This window comes from Oncorhynchus masou, chromosome 30 (genome assembly GCF_036934945.1).
Source record: "Oncorhynchus masou masou isolate Uvic2021 chromosome 30, UVic_Omas_1.1, whole genome shotgun sequence".
Classification (NCBI taxonomy): Eukaryota; Metazoa; Chordata; class Actinopteri; order Salmoniformes; family Salmonidae; genus Oncorhynchus; species Oncorhynchus masou.
The window spans coordinates 34,775,086-34,800,171 of record NC_088241.1 but is presented as its reverse complement, the minus strand read 5'-3'; the positions used below and the strand labels follow the sequence as shown (position 1 = coordinate 34,800,171).

The following is a 25,086-nucleotide window of genomic DNA, read 5'->3' as shown; positions in this document are numbered from 1 at the left end:
TTTAGTCTAGTCTTAGTAATTCTGATTCAAATATAATGAAGTCACATTTTGTCATTTCAATAATGATTTAGTCTAGTTATTGTCAAAATGATGAGAACAGTGGGTCATTTTAGTCACACTTGTTTTGCATCATTAATCTATAGTCAACATAAATCACTGACTTCCATGTGCACAAACATACATAGCCCTGTCCTACAAGTTCCCTGTGATCAAATCCGAGTCACCAATGGTCAAGTCACAAGTCAAGTTACGAGTCCCTATGACTGTAGTCCATGTCCCAGTTCTCATGTCCTGGTCCAATTGCCCAAGTCACTGGACTTACAATAAGTCAAAATAAGTTATTTACCCAGCCAGCTTTTGTGTAGTGCCAAGAGGAATTTAGTCAATAAATAGTTTGCTATCACTTTTACTTTCTTTCTGCGCCATCAAATGTTTGCATGTAGGCTACTGGTAATGTCACCAGAGCCACGTTCAGTTGCAAAACGTTCTCAAACATTGCAGATAGAAATTTCATGAACAGAGCTGACATTATTGCCTATTCAACATGTCAGTGAGGCATGTTTCTTCTATATAGTATATTTCTATCAGAACGTACCAAAACGTTGCTTCCTGCTGAACATGCCCCAGGTTGTTAGCTATAGCTAGGTAATGAGGGATCATGACTGAAAAATGTACAGCCTAAACAAATGGTTAACGGTCCTGTTTGCAAGTAGCCTAGTTTTAGAACAGCCTGCGATATGCTTTATGAATGTAAAATGGTTTTACTAATAAACAATGCTGCTATTGTTTTTAATTTCGTAAAGAAGTTTGTATTTCTTAACTAGGTGAAGGGTAGCTAACTAGGAGGCTGGTTGTGACTGGTTAGTTATGGGGAGGTAAGAGAGTCGTTTAGTTATAGTTTCTTCTGGGTCTTATTAGTCAGTTATAGTCTCTTCAATTGCCACAGAAAAATAGGTGTTAGACAAATATTTTAGTCACTCTTTTTGTTGACGAAATTAACACTGCTGAAGCGTCTGAATGGGCAGAAGTCTGCAGACCCCAAAGATATTCCTCCCTGGTTCCCGAAAACCTGCCATGAGGAGCTTGCACCAGTACTGTGACATATCGTCAATTTATGAATTGGAAATGCTATATAATCTGTGCTGTGCCTAAGAAGAGCAACCCCACCTACCCCCAGAGTACAGGCAAATCTCTCTCCTCATGGGAAATATCTTTGAGGGGTTGCTACATGACATACTGGAGAAGAAGACTGCTTGTGTCATCAAGTCTTCACAACATGACTTTGTGAACAGGTCAACAGTGCTCTCATTCAGCTCCTACAGGAGTGGCACAATGCCTCAAACTAAGTGCCAAAGCGGGATGTTCATGTAACCTTTATAGACTTTTTCAGAGCATTTGACACCATAGACCATGGCCAGCTCCTCCTCACTCTAGCAGAGCATGGAGTGTCCCGCTCACTATCAACAGCAAGCAGACAGTGAGATCGAGAACATGACTTTCTAACTCACAGCCAGTCCAGCTGTGGTTCCCCAAGGTGGAGTGCCCCCCCCCCCCCCCATCGTTTGTGCTATGCATGAACACCCTAAACTCCATCCCCCCAAGCAGCGTCCAACCTGTCCTGTATGCTAATGACTTCACACCCACAGAGTTACTTCCTGGCAAGCTACCAGGCCAAACAGAAGTAGCCGTCAATGTAGTGGCTGAGTGGGTAAAAACCAACTGCCTGTACTGTATGTGAACGAAAAAGAAAACCAAAATGTAAATGTAAATGTAAGGATATGGTTATCAGCTTGAGGGCTACTGACAAGGCCTCTCCACCAGCGGTTGCTGTAAATGGCCACCCATTTGAGTGTGTGGAGACCGTGCACCCGCTTGGTGTCAGCTGACTTGTCCATGGAAGAGCACGTCAGTCATATCCTAAAAAAAGTTTAAACATAGGAACTAAGTGTAGCAAGACGAGCTGGCAAGACGAGCCGGCCTCCCTACTGCAGGCATACCTGACCTTTGTTGGACAAATCATGGAGTATGACTCGCCAGTGTGGGCGGCCTTCCAAAGTGTCTCTCTGAGGACTTAGAGGGCGTTCAGAGACGATGCTGTTGCATCATTGCTACAACTCGCTCCCATCTTTGGAGAGCAGATGAGATGAAGCCACAGTCGAGACTTTTAAAGTGCCCCTGTATGACCACCAATCCACTGCACGAGTTCCTAACCCCTACACAGAGGCAGTATGATCTGAGGATTCCAAGGCAACATTCTATTGCAAGAGTGTTAAAAGCCACACTACAAAACAATCAGACATCTTTCTTGGCAAGAACCCCTTGAGCTAGGCAAATGGCACTCTCTAAAGACACTCACTAAAGACATTGATATGCATATTTATTGATTTGGTGGTATGCTAATTTGTTGTTTATGAGTAATAATTTATTGATGATTCGCTGTCCATATAGTTAGGCTGATCATATCCATTTTATGAATGTTTCTGCATATGTACCAATATGTTCAAGTAAACCTAAACCTAAGCCTAAATAATAATAACATTTAAAAAAAAATGTTGACCAACTCTTTAAATGTTTTGCATGTCATGTCTGTATTTCCGGTCTGTCGACCCTAATAACCATTAGCCTAACTGTTAACTGCTCTCTCGACCATCTGCTAAATGACTAAAATGAATTATGAAATTAACTGTAAGTGGGATGTTCCGCTTTATGAGACGCACCATTAGAGGGCCATTACTGTTAATAGTGGTGGAGTAACATTTCTGTAAAGTACATTATTTTATGTCACAATGTCAGATATTTGAGGGGCTTGCAACAAGTCTGGGTTTGTCATAACATATGGCAATGAACAATTCATTTAAATGTTGCTTTCAAATTTATTCCTCGTTTATGTTTTTGCTTTGACATTAATGTAAACGTTTTGTCATTGGTGAGTGTCCTGTTTTGATACCTATTTTTTTAAATATATTTCATTAAAACCAATCAAACCACTATCTATAGTCCATCTGTGGAAAATGTTTTGAAGCTTTATTTGAAACATTTCTTAATCCAAATCTAATTAAAGCCCACTGCTGTAAGAAACACATGCATAATTTGCACACACACACACACACACACACACACAAAAAAAACCCCTAGTGAGATAGATATTTGCCCACTGCCAAATAAAAGGTTGTACCTATATAAATTAGTCATTAGTATTGTCAACAGAAAGTGGTTTTTATTACAGGTGAGTCCAAAGTGCTTTTTCTGTCACCCCTGGCTGCTCACTCAATATGATAAGAGATGCCCTATGGCCTGGTTTAATTGATCCTAATCCTGGATGTGTGTCGTAAAATCATTAACAGATTGAGACTGAGCAGATAGAATGTTTGTGTACCCATTCGGTCAAACAGTGGACATGGTGATCTAGCGGGGGGTATTGTGAAGGGCCAATGATGAGTTATGTAGCCAATATCGCACTACACACAAAGGACAGAAGGAGTTTGTATGAGGTGTGGATGTTATGAAGGGCTGTATAAACTCGGATCCTATCAGAAGGCCTGAGTAAATCTGAGTCACTCTGTGAAACTCTATGAGTCGGGTACACATCAAATAAAGCCTGGAAAGAGGATATATTTTTGTGAGGGGTATGCCATTGTAAAAACACAACCCTGTGTTTGCTGTAAACAAAAGAGAGAAAATGTCATCAAACTCATCTGAAGCTGACATCATCCAAATGTTTTATCCAAAGTTTTCTAGATTGTGGTCAGGTCTTGTTCTTAGTTGCAGTAAAAGCTTATGTGGTTGCAACAGCCAGCTGCAGCCTCAATTAGCCCTTTCAGCTGGGAATGGTTCTAATGGTCATTAGCTTCACTTAACGATTTGGTGGATATTCCGAACAAATTTTCACATTTACATTTTGGTCATTTAGCAGGATCTCTTATCCAGAGCAACTTACAGTAAACCTTTGTCAACAAACTGGGGAAGGGTTGGTTTCAGAGTGGCCACATATTATGACAGGAAGTAGCTGAAGCACTCTGTGTAAACACTTTATGGCATGACTCAGAAATTATGGGATATAAATAACCTTATCAATCTTCCTGACAGACATCACATCCTGCACTTTGGAAATGATGATGGGTTGGTTATTGATTGTGTTCTTGTTATTAGATTTCACCGGGCACAAAATGGGACAATATTTCGGCGATTGATATCTTTTTGATAAAAAAGGTATTCTCAGTAGTCATGGCTATGGTAGGTTTACAGTCGCCATGTAATCATGAACTTTATCCATAGTATTAGCTTGTGATAGATTTGTTTGTGACTTATGTTATTCTTGTACATGACTCCTATATCATTTGAATCTGTCATGTGTAAATGTTTCTTTAATATATATCTTATCTGACTTGCCACAAGTAAAGTTCCTTCTGAGAAAATATTTAGCTATATTTCTGTTCCCTTCCTGTGGTTCAAAATAGTCTATGTGCATGGAATTATTATGAATACTTATACTTAATTGTTAACACATTGAATTCATAGGGCAACGTGTCTGCAATAGTCATGAATATGATCTAACTGAAAATATATAGTCGTCTATATCGTCAGTATTTGATCCTGTTTGCAAAATTGGATGTTTCATGATCTTCCATTCTCATCCTGATGCACTTACTCCATATCACCACTTGGATGCAGTGCTCGCTCAGCACATGGAGCGACCACTTTATATAAGGAGCGTTTTTCTGGGCAATTCTTCGTATCATCCCCGCATTGAAAAAGACAAAAAAGTACATGAGTTTGGGGAAATGTTCGTCACATGACGTCAGAGCTGGGCGTCTGAATAATTCACGAAAGATTCCACACATGATCCAGACACGCGCGTGAAATAGACTTACAGGAAATGGTCATTCATGAATGATGGTCAACTGTCAAAGACACTTGAAAATACATGTGCCAATGGAAGAGTAGTTTAACAGGTTGACAAACGAAAATTTATATATATATTTTTAAGTTTATATATTTGTCATTTCAGGGGTTAATTTGGAATTGTGTATAAAACAAGGTATGTTGCTACTCCATGATCATTTCCACTGATTCCTATGTCCCATTATAAAATTCCATTCAACCCCTATCTATAATATCGGAAAAACTGCATACAACATGATCATTTGTCATAGAATGTCATTTTTTGTGTATCTGTGGAAAAGATCCCTATTACAAGAAAGTAAACCTTGTATCATTGAGACATAATTTGAGGCAGTTGTACAGACTACATTTTCAAAGACATGTCATATGCTTCTATGGCTTATTGAGCAACTCTATCCTTCCATCGTGTGCATAACAGATAATAGCCAATGGTACACTACATGACAAAATGTATGAGGACACCTTCTCGTCCAACATCTCATTCTAAAATCATGGGAATTTATATGGAGTTGGGTCCCCCCCTTTTGTTGCTATAATAGCCTCCACTCTTCTGGGAAGGCTTTCCCCTAGATGTTGGAACATTGCTGCAGGGACTTGCTTCCATTCAGCCACAAGATCATTAGTGAGGTCGGGCACTGATTTTGGGCAATTAGGCCTGGCTCGCAGTCGGCATTCCAATTCATCCCAATTCATCCCAAAGGTGTTTGATGGGGTTGAGGTCAGGGATCTGTGCAGGCCAGTCAAGTTCTTCGACACTGATGTCGACAAACCATTTTTGTATGCACCTCGATTTGTGCAAGGGGGCATTGTCATGCTGAAACAGGAAAGGGCCTTCCCCAAACAGTTGCCACAAAGTTGGAAGCACAGAATCATCTAGACTGTCATTGTATGCTGTAGCATTAAGATTTCCCTTCAATAGAACTAAAGGGACTAGCCCGAACCATGAAAAACAGCCCCAGACCATTATTCCTCCTCCACCAAACTTTACAGTTGGCACTATGCATTGGGGCAGGTAGCGTTTTCCTGGCATCCGCCAAACCCAGATTTGTCCGGCGGACCGCCAGATGGTGAATTGTGATTCATTACTACAAAGAGCACGTTTCCACTGCTCCAGAGACCAATGGCAGCAGGCTTTACACCATTGCAGCCGACGCTTGACATTGCGCATGGTGATCTTAAGCTTGTGGGCTGCTGCTCGGCCATGGAAACCCATATCATGAAGCTCCCGAGGAACAGTTCTTGTGCTGACATTTCTTCCAGAGGCAGTTTGGAACTTGGCAGAGAGTGTTGCACCCGAGGACAGACGATTTTTACTCGCTACCTGCTCAGGCCCAGGGTTTCAGCACCTGAGTACTGGACAACTCCCGCTCTATTACCTTTCGTGCAGCTAAGGGCGATGGGGCACAAAGCAAGCACTTGACCTTGATCATTTTCACAATACATGGCCATAATTGAATGATTGGTCAAGTTGGTTTTAAGTTTGACGGGGGCGATTTTTCTGTAGTCATTTGGTTAAGGTGTTGAAATTAACCACGCACAATGACCTCACTTAGCGTACGGCTTATATATGTCACGCTGACAAATATTTGCGTTCATGCATTGTCCCACAATTACGTGGTTGAACTAAACATGCATATGCACTTCATGACTCGGGCCATCTCATTGACGGGGAAGGAAAAGTACTACAGTGTTACATTCCGAGAGGATGGGGGCGATGACGTAGATAGTATCCCCTAGTGTGACCAGTGAAAAGGCATGCTGTTGGATTCAGGAATTTAAAAAAAGCCGATGCAAGCAGGTCTTCAGAACAAAAAGTTTCCTCTGTGAAGACAAACGTGTGGGCTCTTTCTCCTGGGGTTGTGTGCATACAGAGATCCGATAATCGCGTTTTATGTGTGAGCGCACGGAGGGTTGGACACATTAAAGGAGCATCAGGAGGCGGCAGAGACGCTTTACAGACGAAGCAAGAAAGGAGAGAAAGGGAGAGAGAGAGATTATCTCACTCTCCCAGTCGCAGTCGCAACCGGATCACATCCAGCTTGTCTCTCCACACGGTAATAGGTACGTGATGCTTTCTGAACTTTTACACACACAAACGAGAATACAGCAACAGGCTATAGTACTTTAGAAGGTTTGGATGTAATGTTTGGAGGTCATATTTGGCACTTTAGAATGTTTGGGGCAACACACTTGAGGTACATTGAGGCACTGTTGCACTCGCAAGCACTAAGTGATGAATAGATGGGGAGTTTAGATCATTTTTGTAAGCGTATTGTTCTACAAAATATAAGAAAACCCTATCCATTCTAAAAAAAAATATGTGCATTCATTTCGTTTTTCCTCGCTCTGACTTTGGAAATGGTAGATAACTTTCGCACGTCTAACGTTGTAATAATTTCTTTTTCAGCAGGACAATGTCTAGTAAAGCGACTTTAGCCTTACTCATCTATGGAATCATAATGCACTACAGCATCCACTGCTCACCCCTCGGGCTAAGTTATCCTAACCTTAGGTAGGTACCTGAACACTTCTCCTTCAACTGAACATCTCTGCGTGTAAAATGAACATTGGAAAACGCATTGTTTCTGCTGCTGAGGACAGTAGTTATGTATTAGATCGAGTCTACTGCAACCGCATAGGTCTAGACCTATGCCATTAATTGCTATACAATTTTTTTTCGTTCAATCAATGTGTGGAGAAATAAAGAAAATAGATGATACCTAAATTAATACACCGTTTATTTTGAGTTTTAATATGCTGCAATGTTTTGCTATGAGGGGCTTTAGAGCGCCTGGAATCATAGCAGTGGAATATAGCATATTACCAGCTACTGGTAGATCAAGCGTCTGATACAGAACTCTATCTCTGCGTTTAGACGCGTCCCGTGGGAATGGCAGTGAGGGGTAATTTGCTGAGGCGTGAGGCAAACGTGGGTGCCACTAATTCATAGAATAACAAGATCGATTTCTTTTGTATTCTCTTAACTAAGCAGACACAATCTACATTATTTTATTTTTTGAATCACAACTATACATTTTAATTTGGTTTTTGAGATCTGGTTATGGTGTTATTTAATTCACAATTAAAAGGATTTTAAATTAAACATGTTTTTTCCCCTAATTTCCGATGTCGATGAGTTTGCTTGCCTTTTGGGAAATATAGCCTATGGTTCCACTAATGTTTTTTGTAAGGTGTTGTAGCTTACTTAGGAATGGTCAATAGCAATTACAATTATTACACATTTAAGCAGATACATTATGGCTATTGCAGGCCTATCAAATATGTTTTAATTACTCTAATTTCTTAACATGGAATATAGTCTATACCATCTAAAAATGCGATTAATTTATTTCGGTGTTTATTTTCAGAATTGGTTTTATCATGATTATACATGATTAATCCTATATCAAAAAGCATATAATATTCAAATGCATTTCCGATTTCAGACTTGAAAATGAGGTTTATGACGAGGATGGAAATTCGTTACCGGACTTGGCTTTTGACGGTGATCAAATTGCTATAAGAAGTCCCCCGTCTGTGGCGGACGACGTGTACACTTTATACTACCCACCGGAGAAAAGGTGACTATCATTATCACTATACTCAACCTATTATTTTTTAATGTCGTTGACATTCATGCTAAACATTTCATTATCGGGCTCGTATTTATGTTCATCTATGTTATATGTTTTATGTTAGTAAATGTACTGTACCATCAATAATCACATTTTGTTATTTAATCTTTAGATGGAAATACATAAGGAAAAAAATAGCCTTTAAAATAACAAGCTTCCCATATTTTCATTGCAGCAAGATAGACTATGGTTGGTAGCCTGGTATTCAAACGATGATAATCGGAAAGCTCTATGGGCTATAGAATCAAGTTAGAAGCCTATAAGCGAACTAAAACAGAACGAGACACTTTTAATATGAACCGGCCATTTCCAAAGTCATGAAATTCATCAGAATAGCATTGTCCACTATTTCAGCTCACATTTTGGAAAGCAGCCCATATGACGCGTTGGATTTGGTAGGCTAAATACAGTATGTTACCACTTACGTGTGATCATTTATTGTTTGGCGTTTTATCATCCCAGAACGGAAAGGCATGCAGACGGAATGTTTAATAAAGCCTACAGGAAAGCGCTGGGTCAGTTATCAGCAAGAAAATATCTCCATTCTCTGATGGCAAAACGTGTAGGGTAAGGACATCTTCTTAGTTCTCGTCTCTTATTTTGTGATCTTAGTTATTTTTGGTGTTCGTTTTTCTTCTAACTCAGATTTTCCGAATACTCACTATTCATTCTATGTTTCGTCAAATTGTCCGGTGTGTCTATGTGTGTGTTCTTCCGACTTGAATTTGACGCCTTCAGGCACAGAGTGGGTTGACTTGATAAAATCTCCGACAGCGCAAATCCGGGTGCGGCATGATTTAGATCAAATCGGTGGATCTCAGTGCTGATATTGTCTCTTTAAGTAGCAAAGCCCAGGATCCACGTGGATGAATACATTTCATTTTCATTATTAATACTTGATGGTGGTAGGGGGTTAGTCCCAAGGGTTGAAGATAAATGTAGGCTTCAATTATTCCCTACATCCTCGACCAGCCAGCCTATCCATGATGATATCGAAATAAAAATCAATTTGGGATGATTGATTAAAAGTTGAAGAGATGAGAAAATATAAACATGAAGAGCTGTGCAGTGCAGTCTATGGGCTACATTCCGAGGCAGGGTAGGCGTCTCCTAACAGTGAAAACTATCCTGCTCTCCCCCTTTCTTAGTGGAGGGAGCACCATGGAAGACGACTCAGAGCCTCTGTCAAAGCGACACTCGGATGGGATCTTCACAGACAGCTACAGCCGCTACCGAAAGCAAATGGCAGTCAAGAAATACCTGGCGGCAGTCCTTGGGAAAAGGTATAGACAGAGATATAGAAGCAAAGGACGCCGGCTAGCGTATTTGTAGCGTTGCTAAACCAAACTACCATGTGTGTACAGCCCAGATCAAGTCATTTTGAGAAAACTGAACAATCGGTGGATCGCTCTTGTGTTCTTTAAACATGTATTTATGTATGAAGTAAAGCCATTAAAATTAATATTTTGATAATAATATTGTTTTTCTTTTGTACTTGAGCACTTGAGAACGCGCAGATCTACTTTGTGGACCAATCCTTTTGTTCAACCTAAATATAGCCTATATTTATTTATTTTTAGACCTACGTAGACAAGAAGATGAAATTATGTGCACCTGATCAATATGCTCTTTACCCTGTCTTTTAAAGATTTAAATCTAGATATGAATGCGACGGAAATAAATAGTTTAAAAGACAGTCAATGTATTGAATGTTACTCTGTGGCAACTGAAATTAAGAGCTCAGTGTCTTTATTTACAACAGCCCTGAAGACTTAGGTTTTCACCATATTCTACAAGACATAGACTTTGATGCCCTACCGGATGGGGATGAGTTTGAGGCTATTTTGGGAGACTGGCTGAAACAGTTCTCTCCCGAATTTCCGGTGAGTTCCAGGCTCTTTCCCCAGGCCTTGTCTTGAGGGATGTCTATTGTCCCTCCCACTTTTTCTCACCTTACCCTGTGACCTTACCCTCCAGATATACGAAATACAACCCAGTCTTCTTCTTTTCTCATTTGGGCTCCTGTCTCTCTTGAGATGCTGTACAACTGTACCTATATTCACACCTATACTGCATGCAGTATATGTATGAACGTGAATATAGATGCATAGATATTTTTTACACATTGAATGTGTATGGATATACTGTAAATGCTTTAAAATTCCCCATAAATATCCTATGAAAGGCAGTAGGATAATATTGTGACTGCTAAACAGTATTATAAATCAATTGTTTATTTAAGGCCAAAACAGACATGACCCAACAGCCTCTAGAATCCTTATATATGGCAGTAATTCAAGTACTAAAGTGTTAGAATGACCCCTATGACCCTCATAAGATGAGGACCAGAGTGCGTTTGAGCTTTTTCCTTTCCTTCCTCTTCTTCTTCTTCTTCTTTTTCTTCTTCAGTGTTAAAGAAAGTGAGCTTACACTTTTGAACTTTGTGCAAAGTATCTATCTTGTGTTCCTCTGTAATGGTATACATGTGTTTGAAAAGCTCTTGAAAACCTGGAATGCTGGTAAAGGTTTTCCATTTGTCTCTTCTCACCACATAAGAAGCATCATGAACGTAGAATGGTCATCGGACTCAAAAAGAAAGTCCAATAAGAAAACGAAGACCATTTCCACTGACATTATACTTTTTATGTGGCTTCACTTAATTTCAATGTGTTTTTTGTTATTTTTCATGAGGAACATTTCAGAGGCAATTTGAAGACGCATTATTGCACCTTCCTCGTCTACTGTGCTTTCCCCTATCTTGTCATGTGAACCAATGTAAAGCTAGATTGCATGATTAAAGTAATTGCACTAGCCACCAAATCTGTGCAAACTACTGCAATTGGATGGTTTTCTTTGCTCACTGATTGACGTATATACATATGTGTTTTTTTTCTGGATGTTGTTTTGTTTTTGTTCTCTCCCCAACATTACTGCACAAAGTGTTTGATTGAACGTCTCACCCCTGTCTTCTGTATAGGAAAGCTCAGATGAATGTACTGCAGGGGAGAAGCTTTCAGAAAGAGTCACTGTCATGTTTTCTTTTTAGTCTCTTCTCAATGGGGCTTGAGACAAGATTCTGTTACATTCCAATGTATTATATGCCAAAAACAATGCTTGAATGATTGTTGTTTTGAATAATCCTTACCTATCCTGGCAGCCCAAGCACAGCACAGTCAAACTTCTACCTAATCAACAGTTAGACAAAGCCTTAAACGTACTTCACCGTGCCTGTACTATTCTGAACACCACCAATTCCAAACTAGCTTCTCAGTTTACTTGCCTCTTTTTTCTTGATGTAAGTGATCACAAGATGAGAAGCAGATAAAACCTGTTCGGTGCTAGATAGACCCAAGTACGAGAGGGGGAGTGGGAGGAAGAGAGAGAGAGGAATGAGGATAGTGGGTGCGAGAGAGGAGAACAAAGAGAAAGAGGGACACAGAGAAAGAAGGAGAGTCCATGACCAATCGATTCGAGAGAAAACAGGGTGATTTTTGGCAGTGAAAGGAATTTACCAGACAAAGGTTTCCACACCTCATTAGAAGAACTTGGCCTATCATCTCACTTGTACCCATCAGTGACAGATAGACAGAACAAGCCACACTTCTTCTCACTAGAGGCATGATTGGGTTCGCTACTTCTGTTATTAGCCATCCCATTTTTCGACACCCTGAAAAACAGTTAATAAGATAATGATAAATGTAGCTTCTGAATCCGTACAGTATACTTCCATTTCCTGGCCCCAAGACATCATATTCACACTTCCCTAAATTGCAAGGAGATCTAACTCCAGTAGTGGACCAGGCAGATTCTACAGACACTGTAGGTTAGGTTTGAGATTTGTGACACTTAGCAGTAGGGCAAAGTTCTTCGATCTGTGCCTGTGTGTATGAAATCAATCTTTCTTTAATTCTGCATTCCCCTCCAGGCTTTGTGACGCAGAATGCAGCTTGCGGCTGTGGTGCCTTGCTTCGACTTTAAAATCGCCACGAATCACAGATGGCTATTTAGTAGCCCTACAATGCTGCACATCATCAGCTTACATTTCACCATTTGGTTGTTGTTTTTGTGTTGCGCAGACATTTGATTGGATCTTTAGTGCCATTAGGTGTAGTCTCCGAGCACTCTTGCTCACAATCATTTCTTTTGACAATTTTTTTTTTGAGCACTTAGACTTAGAGATTTGTGGTAGATAGTTGCAAGCATCATGATTACCCTCTTTCCATAATGTGTATCATTTTGAAAGCGCCAACAGCCTTACTAAACGTGAAGATTAAACTTAGAATATATATATCTATTTATTGTGTAGTAAATTGATATTAGAGAGTACTATTATAATGAGAAAAAAAATGGCGATCCACAAGGGTTAAGTCTATAAATGTTTAAAAAAAACAGTGTTGTAAGATTTGTATGAATAAATTTTTGTAAACAACACAATTTCGTCTAATCTTTTAAACCCATAACATTATAAGTAGTTCATCCTCAGCTCATAGGTGAGGATGCTAGAACAGTACCACTGTAAAGTACCATTGTTAAACAACAATACACAATAATTGTTAGCTCATTTTAGTCCTGCTCCACATATTATAGTGCATCCATCCAATACGTGTACTTTCTCACTAGCCCATCACACCAAAATGCCTAAAGAGAAATCACAGAAAGGAGGACAGATTGGAGAGAAGACGAGGACAAAGGACAAGAGAATACCATTTTTCAGTTATCTAGGCACCTAAAGGGTATCACATAATTAAATAGGGGTACTCTAAATCATCATCTGAAGCAATCAACAAACAAAAACAACAACAAATGGATATTAAAGGAAACAAGTGTCCATAACTACAGTCTTCTAAAAATACAGTCAATTTTGAACTGCTAAAAGCACAGTATAAACCTCAAATGTCTAAATGTCTTACCAAACAAATAACCTCAATAAATACCGCAAATAGTCTTATAAGTCTACAATGAATGAACATCAAGATTCTAAGAATTACACTACCCATAGGAATCATGGATCTGAGGGTGAAAACCCAGACTGCTGTCTCTGCCCTTCAAAGAATTCAAGAACACTAAATTGCTCTTTGGCGTGAATACTGTGAATCCCTGATTCTTCGCTTGGCCCGGGTGTCGATACCCCCAGACCCTCTTGGGACGGCACCAGTGGAGAGACAGATGTGGGAGGAATCTCCCGACCAGTTCCACCCGCCTGCGCTCCTGCTGCACCCAACATCCGACTAGACAATCACAGATGAAGAACTAGGGCCACGATGGTGTCTAGAACAAGCCTACAGTATATACCAGACCGTCAATTCTCAATGACACATTCTTTAACCTGATAGGAAAGGTAAAGTGACAAGGCCGCTACCTAACTTTCAAACTCTCCAACCAAGGTGCATAAATTGAGGAGCAAAATGAAGTGAGGAATGAAGTGAGAAAATGCGGAAAATCAAATAAATAAACTCAACATGCAAAACACTAGACCAAAAGGTTGCATACAATACACACACATGTATATGCAAACACATGGTATACTACATAGCCAATCCAACAAGTTGTCTATAGCTACCGAGGTGGCTCTCCATCCAAAAGCAGTCAGTATTACTGTGCACAACACTAATCAATCATTTTATGTTGCCTTAGTGTAAGGTTAGAGATGGGTCAGACATATTTACTTATCTGTAAATTTGTATTTTAAACACTTGACCCACCACACACACATTAAACCTAGGCAGGCAGGCTCTTAACAGGCTGCTTGTGGGTTTGAGCTTTGTCATGGGTCCAGTCCCACAATAGCTACAAGAACACCCAGCTCCTCAGTCCCCATGGTAACAAAGACAACAGAAGATAGACCATCATGCCCATATTAGAAGTGCAAGTGACTGTGCAATGGACACCACATCATTTGTGTGGAAGGAACACAATTTGTAAGAAATATCATAGGAATCGAGTGCTGTAATAAAGCACATACTATGTCGCTCTGACTTTGTTTTGGTTTCACTGAGTGACTTTTTTAGTTTTGTTTCTACACGTGTGTTCTTGGTGAGATGTATCTACAGTATACGGTTGACTGATCGCTCAGCGGAGTGGCTTCACGGTGCCCGCGTGTGTTCCACTGTGGTGCCCTTATTGAAAAAAGACACGATTTCACCGTGTAAAATTTCAACATGTTTTGCATGTGTCATATTTGATTTCACATGAGATGACATGTGAAAACGTGTCTTTGGAAAAGCTCCACGTGCTGATATTTCACATGTGGATTTTCCCTTTTGATCCACATAACCTTTCACACGTGTATTCAAATGATCACACGTGCATCATTCTCACGTGCGATGTCACAGGTGATGCCTGGGAAACAAACATGGGTTGTTCGGAAGTCCCTGGAAGGTCACAAAATGCACACAGAGTTTTCAACTTACATATTAAACACATTTTGACATACATGATTACATTGTGTATATTTATTTATACAGTAATTATTATTCAACCTCTTGGTTCACGGGCAATCCAATCTTCCTGCCATGCCACCACGTCTGTGTCAATGACTGATTTCACCTGTATTCATACACTTTGGAGTTGATAGTAAGATCTCAGCTTTGTATAATACACTCAAGAACAAATATTATATTTATCATGGTGATTCAGGAGTAACATGAAAACAGAATAATATGCCCCACTAACATTAGACAACTATATAGAAGACCCCCAAAACTGTTTAAATAAGTAAACTAAATCAATGATGCATGAATAGTCAGACTGAGTAAATTACAGTGCAGATGGCACTCTTTTGCTAAGTGCAGAGATATATTATAGGTAATGAGTGTGTAGGGGACTTCTGAGAAGGCTGCAGAGTTTGTGGTGCAGCAGAAAGCTCAGAATACACTAAATGTAATCATGTTGTCACTGATTCATTATTTTGACACTATTTTAGCTGAACAGCATACTACTTACCTTAAAACCCTCATGCCATTCCATTACTTCCTTTACAAAAAATGTCACGTGAAATTAAATTTTTACGTGTAAAATAGCTGTTTTCACATGTTGAGCTGAAAGGTTCACATGTGAAAACAAAAGAGCCACATGTGAGGTCAATTGTTCCCCATTTAGAGTTCATATGCCACCTTCAAAACTTTGGGGTCACTTAGAAACATCCTTGTTTTTTAAAGAATAGCACATTTTTTGTCCATTAAAATAACATAAAATTGATCAGAAACACAGTGTAGACATTGTTAATATTGTAAATGACTATCGTAGCTGGAAACGGCAGATTTTTAATGGAATATCTACATAGGCGTACAGAGGCCCATTATCAACAACCATCACTCCTGTGGTCCAATGGGACGTTGTTTTAGCAAACTGGCCCTAACCAGAATAGGAAGACGTGTGGGAGGCCCCAGTGCACAACTGAGCAAGATGACAAGTACATTAGAGTGTCTAGTTTGAGAAACAGAGCCCTCACAAGTCCTCTACTGGCAGCATCATTAAACCCACAAAACGCCAGTCTCAACGTCAACAGTGAAGAAGCTTCTCCGGGATGCCGGCCTTCTGGGCAGAGTTCCTTTTGCCCATCTTAATCTTTTATTTTTATTGGCCAGTCTGAGATATGGCTTTTCCTATTCAACTCTGCCTAGAAGGTCAGCATCCTAGAGTCACCTCTTCGCTGTTGACTTTGTGTCACGTTCTGACCTTAGTTCCTTTGTTATGGCTTTGTTTTTGTTTGGTCAGGGCGTGAGTTGGGGTGGGTAGTCTATGTTCTTTTTTCTATGTTGTGTTTATGTGTTTGGCCTGGTATGGTTCTCAATCAAAGGCAGGTGTCGTTCGTAGTCTCTGATTGAGAATCATACTTAGGTAGCCTGTTTTCCCCATTTTAGTTGTGGGTGATTTTTTTCTGTTTTGTGTCTTCACCAGACAGGACTGTTTCGTTGTCGTTTTGATCTTTCTCTTTGTTGTTTTGTTATTCAGTGTTCAGTTGTTTTAAAAAAAAATATGAACACTTACCACACTGCGCTTTGGTCCTCCTCTCCTTCCACCGAAGACAACCGTTACACGTTGAGACTGGTGTTTTGTGGGTACTATTTAATGAAGCTGCCAGTTGAGGATTTGTGAGGCCTCTGTTTCTCAAACTAGATTCGCTAATGTACTTGTCCTCTTGCTCAGATGTGCACCAGGGCCTCCCACTCCTCTTTATATTCTGGTCAGAGACCGTTTGTGCTGTTCTGTGAAGGGAGTAGTACACAGCGTTGTACGAGATCTTCAGTTTCTTGACAATTTCTCGCATGGAATAGCCTTAATTTCTCAGAACAAGAATAGACTGACGAGTTTCAGAAGAAAGGTCTTTGTTTTTGGCCATTTGAGCCTGTAATCGAACCCACAAATGTTGATGCTCCAGATACTCAACTCGTCTAAAGAAGGCCTGCTTCTTAAACAGAACAACAGTTTTCAGCTGCGCTGACATAATTGCAAAAGGGTTTTCTAATGATCAATTAGTCTTTTAAAATGATAAACTTGGATTAGCTAACACAACGTGCCATTGGAACACAGGAGTGATGGTTGCTGATAATGGGCCTCCGTACGCCTATGTAGATATTCCATTAAAAATCAGCTGTTTCCAGGTACAATAGTCATTTACAACGTTAACCATGTCTAAACTGTATTTCTGATCAATTTGATGTTATTTTAATGGGCAGAAAATGTGCCTTTCTTTCAAAAACAAGGACATTTCAAGTGACCCCAAACTTTTGAAAGGTAGTGTATGTTAACACCACCTTTTCACATGTGAGGAGAATAACATGTTTTCACCTCATGTGAATTGCAGATTTAGATGTGAAATTAGCAACAACAACAATAATAACTCACATTTGGAATTTAATTTTCATATGTCAAAAACAGTCATATGTTAAAATTGAATTTGCGATTTCTTATGTCAAAAACGTTCAAATGTTGTCACGTGTAGTTTCATGGTATCACATTTTGAAATTTGTCACATTTATTTCACGAGCTCATGTTTTCACGTGCTCAAATGTTTTCACGTGAAGTTTCATGTTATCACATAAAATCACATGTGAAAATCATGTTTTTTCCATAAGGGTGGTGATACTAATCAGAGGTGGATCCAGGCTAGGTCGCTGTCTGTCTCTGTGCCCTCTGGTCTGCCAAGAGGGGGTGGAGGTGTGAGGTGGCGCACCAGCCTGGCTGTGCCTCCCGGAGGCACCTGGAATACCACCACAAAACCCCCCAGCGGGACGCAAGCGGAACCTTTTAATGCCTGTCATGCCGGATTAGAGCTAATGACCTCAAACTGATCCCCCCCCCCCACATCTCATGTGGCCACCGCAGGGGCAGCCAGGGACAGCCAGGGACCTTTCACAGACATAACAGACTCTGCCTCCGACCCACCAACCCAACCCTGCTCCTCCTGCCATTTCTCCCCCACTATGGTTCAATAAACATTTCATCGGAAGTCAATGGGACACTGAGGAGGCTCGTCTTCCTCCTCCTCCCCTACATGCGTAATAACCCCCCCCCAGTCTCTTCCTCCCTCCTCCCTCCCAGATAGACACAAAGCCAGGGGCTTTGATTGTGCGGCCGTAGCCCCGGGCCTCAGCAGAGCACAGAGAAAGGATGATCAATGGGAGTGATCTGATTTCTCCAGCCCTCTGTCAGACCCCCTCTTAACCCTGCTAACCCAATCAGCCCACGTTGCCAGGCAACGGGCCCTGGGAGGATGCGCTGGGGATGCGGTGGAGCTGGGTGGGGCCGCGTTGGCCTTCCTGGACAGCCAACGATCCTACTGGGTATATTTCACACAATTCGCTTTAGTCGGTGGACTCGGAACTGGCTGCGCTCTGCTTTACCAGCTCTGATGGCAGCATGGAGGGACTAATGATGAATGGGTCCCCAGAGAGAGAAATAGGGACAGAGCTCAGTTTCATATCTTAACAGCACACGCACGCACGCACGCACACACGCACGCACACACACACACACACACACACACACACACACACACACACACACACACACACACACACACACACACACACACACACACACACACACACACACACACACACACACACACACACAAACACAGAGCCTCAGAGTGTCATATCCTAGTAATACAATCACACAAAGCCACACACAATCTCACACAACTAGAGTATACAATCAACTAGAGCCACACCCTGCTTCGTAAGATGAGACAATAGCATCAAACCACACATGCTCAGAGAGAAGCACTGTTGCCTTCCTATACCGCCAGCCTGATGTGTAGCCAAAGTGTTTTATATTATCTTTGTTGTTTACTGAAAGGTCCATGAGGATAAGAATGTGGAGATCAGACTTTTATTATGACATTTGAATATTTTTACAACAATACAACAGCTGTTCAATTTGAAAAATGTTTAAATAAATGTATTCACATATGCCCCAATTTTACAGACTTTTTCTTCAACCTGGTAGACTGTACAGTAATAGGGTTAAATGGTTAAATAGTTATATCAAAGATTTTTTATAACTAACCCAAGATGCATTGTTTCCAATGGGAGCAAATTAAGCATAGAGGGCAGAACAAGCAAGGAGGGGGGCACAGCCAAGCGCAAGCTAGCAATGTCCTATTGGCTCATTCTAGCATGTATTTGCAGATTTCAGTTAGGAAACACCTACTCTGAAGTGAACGTGTGAAATAACTCACTTTGCCTTTGCACTCCTTCTTTTAGACAGGGTTAGGTCTCCAAAACTTAGTGCACTCTGTTCTTAACAGATTCTAGTTTTGGGAACAGAAAACTGTGTTGATATTGAATGTTTCATTGATGAGAACATTTGCAGAATGTTTCATCTAGCTCCATCTTCTCCCACTTCCTGCCACTGGACTTCCGCTCATCACCATATTTGGTGGTGAGAATGAATTGTAAATAGATGCTTCAAATGTACACATACTGTAAGACATCTGGCACCGTCTTTTATGTGGTTATTTGGTGAAAGGCATACAGTGCCTTCGGAAAGTGTTTAGACCCCTTGACTTTTTCCACATTTTGTTATGTTACAGCCTTATTCTAAAATCGATGAACTTGTTTTTTTCCCCTCATCAATCTACACACAATACTCCATAATGACAAAGCTAAATTAGTTTTTAGAAATTGTTACTAATATATAAAAAAATAAAAACAGAAATATTACATTTACATAAGCATTCAGACCCTTTACTCAGTACTTTGTTGAAGCACATTTGGCAGCAATTACAGCCTCAAGTCTTCTTGGGTATGACGCTACAAGCTTGGCACACCTGTATTTGGGGAGTTTCTAACATTATTCTCTGGAGATCCTCTCAAGCTCTGTCAGGTTGGATGGGGAGCGTAGCTGCACAGATATTTTCAGGTCTCTCTAGAGATGTTTGATCGGGTTCAAGTCGGGGCTCTGGCTGGACCACTCAAGGACATTCAGAGACTTGTCCCGAAGCCACTCCTGTGTTGTCTTGGCTGTGTGCTTAGGGCCGTTGTCCTGTTGGAAGGTGAACCTTCGCCCCAGTCTGAGGTCATGGGCACTCTGGAGCAGGTTGTCATCAAGGATCTCTCTGTACTTTGCTCCGTTCATCTTTGCCTCAATCCTGACTAGTCTCCCAATCCCTGCCGCTGAAAAACATCCCCACAGCATGATGCTGCCACCACCATGCTTCACAGTAGGGATGGTTCCAGGTTTTCTCCAGAAGTGACGCTTGGCATTCAGGCCAAAGAGTTTAATCTTGGTTTCATCAAACCACAGAATCTTGTTTCTCATGGTTTGAGAGTCTTTATGTGCTTTTTGGCAAACTCCAAGTGGGCTGTCATGTGCCTTTTACTGAGGAATTGCTTCCATCTGGTCAGTCTACCATAAAGGCCTGATTGGGGGAGTGCTTCAGAGATGATTGTTCTTCTGGAAGGTTCTCCCATCTCCACAGAGGAAATCTAGACCTCTGTCAGCGTGACCATCGGGTTCTTGGTCACCTCCCTGAGGTTGATTGCTGATTGCTGATTGCTCAGTTTGGCCGGGTGGCCAGCTCTAGGAAGAGTCTTGGTGGTTCCAAACTTCTTCCATTTAAGATTGATGGAGGCCACTGTGTTCTTGGGGAACTTCAATGCTGCAGAAATGTTTTGGTACCCTTCCCCAGATCTGTGCCTTGACACAAGAACAAGAACAATCCTGTCTCGGACCTCTACGGACAATTCCTTCGACCACATGGCTTGGTTTTTGCTCTGACATGCACTGTCAACTGTGGGACCTTATTTAGACAGGTGTGTGCCTTTCCAAATCAAGTCCAATCAATACAATTTAGCACAAGTGGACTCCAATCAAGTTGTAAAAACATCTCAAGGATGATCAATGGAAACAGGATGCATCTGAGCTCAATTTCGAGTCTCATAGCAAATGGTCTGAATACTTCTGTAAATAAGGTATTTCTGTTTTGTTTTTGAATACATTTGCAAAAATGTCTAAAAATCTGCTTTCACTTTGTCATTATGGGGTATTGTGTGTAGATGTGCTGAGGATTAAAAAAAAATCTATTTTAGAATATGTCTGTAATGTAAGAAAATGTGTAAAAAGTCAAGGGGTCTGAATACTTTCCGAATGCACTGTATTTCTCTCTTATTCCCAGCCTCCATGTCTCCCTCCTATCTGCCTATCTACCACTCCCTCTCCCTTGCTCTTTATTATTCAATACTCCTACTTCCAGCTCTATAAATAACTATATTTATCTGACTCGCTGATCGATCTCTAATCAATATACGGGCGTGGCCAGAAAACCTGCCTCCAATTACTGAATCCCGTCACAGATAGAGATAGAAAGTAAGAAGGAGATAGAGAAACCACAGCCAGAGCTAGAGATTGAGATAAGAGCGAGTGAGATGGGGGGGAGGGGGGCTTGAGATCAACAAAGTTCTTTCCCTGCTCTCTACCATACATTCTGCATAGCCCCTCAAACCCCCTCCTCCTGCTCCACATATCTCTGCCCCACCCCAGGAACCCCATGGCTCTCTAGGGGCCAGCTGAGTGACAGCTTTCTGGAGGGGAATCCACATGCCGCAGCCCTTTCATCAGCACCTCCCTCTGGGCCCTGTCTGTCTGACTACTCAACAATGCAGTGTGGATTGAAGCTTGTTGGGGAACTAAGAGCCTCTGTTTTATGAGGGTCTGTGTTTGTGATGTGTGGGGGTTGTGTGTGTGTAGGGAGGGTGTTTGTGAGTGTGTATGTGTGTGTGTGTGTGGGGGGGGGGTGTATGCGTGTATGAGTGTGGTGTGCATGTTTCTGTGTGTGCTTCCTTGCATGTGTGTGTCCTTGGATTCTGTTTGGCTGCTGAGATTCTAGTCATTCCCAGAGTCACAGTAGGCCTTGTTAGTTGTTCTATGTGAGAAGTGGGTGAGATGTCTTGCCAGGGGTCTGCATGGTGAAGCTTGAGGTGAAGGAGAGGTGTTGGTGTATGCATTATTTTCAAAAAGTTCTCTGTGAAAAGGGTTCAATGACGAGCCTTGCCTCTGAATTATTGAATTATCACTTTCACATTCATATCTCTATCCGTCTCCAACAAATATCCCGCTTTCCTTCTCTCACTCTGTTCCTGGTTTGGGACTGAACTATGTGCTCATTACCCAGCTGTCAGCTGCCCCCACATGTCACATCCTCACACACATTAGCAATAGCATACTGTATGATTCACACACTTATCTCCAAGTATTTTCCAGACACACGCACACACAAAAACATGTGGACACGCGCACACACACTCAAACACATGCACACACGCACACACACACACACACACACACACACACACACACACACACACACACACACACACACACACACACACACACACACACACACACACACACACACACACACACACACACACACACACACACACACACACACACACACACACACACACACACACACACACACACACACACACACACACACACACACACACACACACACACACACACACACACAGACACACACAAATCCATTTGCCACCAAGAAGTGGAGAGAAGCTCTTCACCTGTACAAGCTGACATTTCGGTCGGTGAGGTCAGAGACACACTTATATCAAGTCATCCACAGTCGTTTTGTGTGTGGGCAACATTCGCAGTTCAACAGTACATAATATTGGAGGTAGCATTTTACTGAAATATACAAATGGCAAAAAGAGGAAAACACTTTCCGCTATACAGTTGTGTTGAAGGAAGCTTTGCTTTTTTAACAAGAGCTCTGTGTGACTTTATTCAATCAACAACAAAAAAATTCTAGTCTAGTCATTGTTCATGTCTACCATCACATCAATCCAGGACGTTTTGGAGTTGACTGATAGGAACCCCAGTCAAGAAAGCAACCATGTGTTACAGATGCAATTGATGTGGGTACACCTGTCTTTGCTCAATATGTTCTAAAGGGAAGTACAGATCAGGTGTAAATAAATCAGAGGAATTGAGTTCTCAATCTCTTGGCAAAATTCAGTGATCTTTTATAAACCAGTGTCAGAGAGTGATGTGAGTGAGATACTTCTCTCCCCCCCAAAGCAATTCTTCATAAATGCTGTGATTTCTCATCTCTGAAGTATACCTAAAAATTAGCTGCCGCAATTGTTGCAAAACCTATTACTAGCCTGTTCAACCTCTCCTTCGTGGTGTCTGAGATACCTTAAGATTGGAAAGCTGCGGCAGTCAACCCCCTCGTCAAAAGGGGAGACACTCTAGACCCAAACTGTTACAGACCTATATCCATCCTGCCCTGCCCTGAAAGTCTTTGAAAGCCAAGTTAACAAACAGATCACAGACCATTTTGAATCCCACTGTACCTTCTCCGCTATGTACAGTGCGTTGCGAAAGTATTCGGCCCCCTTGAACTTTACGACCTTTTGCCACATTTCAGGCTTCAAACATAAAGATATAAAACTGTATTTTTTTGTGAAGAATCAACAACAAGTGGGACACAATCATGAAGTGGAACGACATTTATTGGATATTTCAAACTTTTTTAACAAATCAAAAACTGAAACATTTGGCGTGCAAAATTATTCAGCCCCCTTAAGTTAATACTTTGTAGTGCCACCTTTTGCTGCAATTACAGCTGTAAGTCGCTTGGGGTATGTCTCTATCAGTTTTGCACATCGAGAGACTGACATTTTTCTCAGCTCGAGCTCAGTGAGGTTGGATGGAGAGCATTTGTGAACAGCAGTTTTCAGTTCTTTCCACAGATTCTCGATTGGATTCAGGTCTGGACTTTGACTTGGCCATTCTAACACCTGGATATGTTTATTTTTGAACCATTCCATTGTAGATTTTGCTTTATGTTTTGGATCATTGTCTTGTTGGAAGACAAATCTCCGTCCCAGTCTCAGGTTTTTTGCAGACTCCATCAGGTTTTCTTCCAGAATGGTCCTGTATTTGGCTCAATCCATCTTCCCATCAATTTTAACCATCTTCCCTGTCCCTGCTGAAGAAAAGCAGGCCCAAACCATGATGCTGCCACCACCATGTTTGACAGTGGGTATGGTGTGTTCAGGGTGATGAGCTGGGTTGCTTTTAAGCCAAACATAACGTTTTGCATTGTTGCCAAAAAGTTCCATTTTGGTTTCATCTGACCAGAGCACCTTCTTCCACATGTTTGGTGTGTCTCCCAGGTGGCTCGTGGCAAACTTTAAACAACACTTTTTATGGATATCTTTAAGAAATGGCTTTCTTCTTGCCACTCTTCCATAAAGGCCAGATTTGTGCAATATACGACTGATTGTTGTCCTATGGACAGAGTCTCCCACCTCAGCTGTAGATCTCTGCAGTTCATCCAGAGTGATCATGGGCCTCTTGGCTGCATCTCTGATCAGTCTTCTCCTTGTATGAGCTGAAAGTTTAGAGGGACGGCCAGGTCTTGGTAGATTTGCAGTGGTCTGATACTCCTTCCATTTCAATATTATCGCTTGCACAGTGCTCCTTGGGATGTTTAAAGCTTGGGAAATCTTTTTGTATCCAAATCCGGCTTTAAACTTCTTCACAACAGTATCTCGGACCTGCCTGCTGTGTTCCTTGTTCTTCATGATGCTCTCTGCGCTTTTAACGGACCTCTGAGACTATCACAGTGCAGGTGCATTTATACGGAGACTTGATTACACACAGGTGGATTGTATTTATCATCATTAGTCATTTAGGTCAACATTAGATCATTCAGAGATCCTCACTGAACTTCTGGAGAGAGTTTGCTGCACTGAAAGTAAAGGGGCTGAATAATTTTGCACGCCCAATTTTTCAGTTTTTGATTTGTTAAAAAAGTTTGAAATATCCAATAAATGTCGTTCCACTTCATGATTGTGTCCCACTTGTTGTTGATTCTTCACAAAAAACATACAGTTTTATATCTTTATGTTTGAAGCCTGAAATGTGGCAAAAGGTCGCAAAGTTCAAGGGGGCCAAATACTTTCGCAAGGCACTGTAATCTGGTCATGGGTGCACCTCAGCCACGCTCAATGTCCTAAACGATATCATATCCTCAAATGACTGCCTCGCCTGGTTCACCAACTACTTCTCAGAG

At 41.2% G+C, this 25,086-nt stretch overlaps 1 protein-coding gene across 3 annotated transcripts; it reads left to right on the top strand.

Annotated features, from left to right (window-relative positions):
• Positions 1–6,669: 6,669 nt before the first annotated feature.
• LOC135522572 (glucagon family neuropeptides-like) lies at positions 6,670–12,603 on the top strand. Of its 3 annotated transcripts, none has more exons than XM_064948963.1 (7): positions 6,671–6,963; positions 7,313–7,414; positions 8,349–8,483; positions 9,000–9,104; positions 9,686–9,820; positions 10,300–10,420; positions 12,463–12,603. In XM_064948963.1, the coding sequence occupies exons 2-7, from the start codon at positions 7,317–7,319 to the stop codon at positions 12,469–12,471; spliced, it is 603 nt and encodes a 200-aa protein (XP_064805035.1). In that variant the 5' UTR covers positions 6,671–6,963; positions 7,313–7,316; the 3' UTR covers positions 12,472–12,603. The 3 variants fall into 3 exon arrangements, with proteins under 3 accessions (XP_064805037.1, XP_064805035.1, XP_064805034.1); XM_064948962.1 differs by having other exon boundaries at positions 7,310–7,414; XM_064948965.1 differs by lacking the exon at positions 9,000–9,104 and having other exon boundaries at positions 6,670–6,963; positions 7,310–7,414.
• Positions 12,604–25,086: the final 12,483 nt, after the last annotated feature.

Coding starts and splice junctions, on each gene's coding strand:
- LOC135522572 (XM_064948963.1), top strand. CDS start 7,317: ATGTCTAGTAAAGCGACTTTAGCCTTACTCATCTATGGAATCATAATG. Junction 8,484..8,999: donor TACTACCCACCGGAGAAAAG/GTGACTATCATT, acceptor TTATCATCCCAG/AACGGAAAGGCATGCAGACG. Junction 9,105..9,685: donor CTGATGGCAAAACGTGTAGG/GTAAGGACATCT, acceptor CCCCTTTCTTAG/TGGAGGGAGCACCATGGAAG.